Raw genomic sequence first — 206 nt, 5'->3', positions numbered from 1 at the left:
CGAACCCTACAAGTACCTGCAGTTCGCTTACTTCAAGGTGAGGCCCGGCCCTTTGTCCCTCTTCCCTTCTTCCCTCACGTCCCGTCTCCGCTCTCACCCCGGCCTCGGCTCCCCAGCCTTGCTTGGTGCTGTGTCACCCTCTGGCCAAGCCAAGCATGCCTGTTGGTGACTCCTGGAGGTGTCACGGTGGTGGAGCCAGGTGCCTC

General features: G+C 62.6%; 1 protein-coding gene across 1 annotated transcript in view; it reads left to right on the top strand.

The window, feature by feature from the left end:
* Positions 1-4: 4 nt before the first annotated feature.
* CRTAP (cartilage associated protein) overlaps positions 5-206 on the top strand; it is a gene marked incomplete at its 5' end in the record, with an annotated part of 18,441 nt that continues 18,239 nt past the window's right edge. The window contains one exon of the mRNA XM_010080161.1: positions 5-37. Within this exon, the coding sequence (XP_010078463.1) occupies positions 5-37 (33 nt within the window). The remainder of the gene's footprint in view (positions 38-206) is intronic.

This window comes from Pterocles gutturalis, unplaced genomic scaffold (assembly GCF_000699245.1).
Source record: "Pterocles gutturalis isolate BGI_N339 unplaced genomic scaffold, ASM69924v1 scaffold2719, whole genome shotgun sequence".
In the NCBI taxonomy this organism is placed as follows: Eukaryota; Metazoa; Chordata; class Aves; order Pterocliformes; family Pteroclidae; genus Pterocles; species Pterocles gutturalis.
This window is presented reverse-complemented; position numbering and strand designations above follow the sequence as displayed.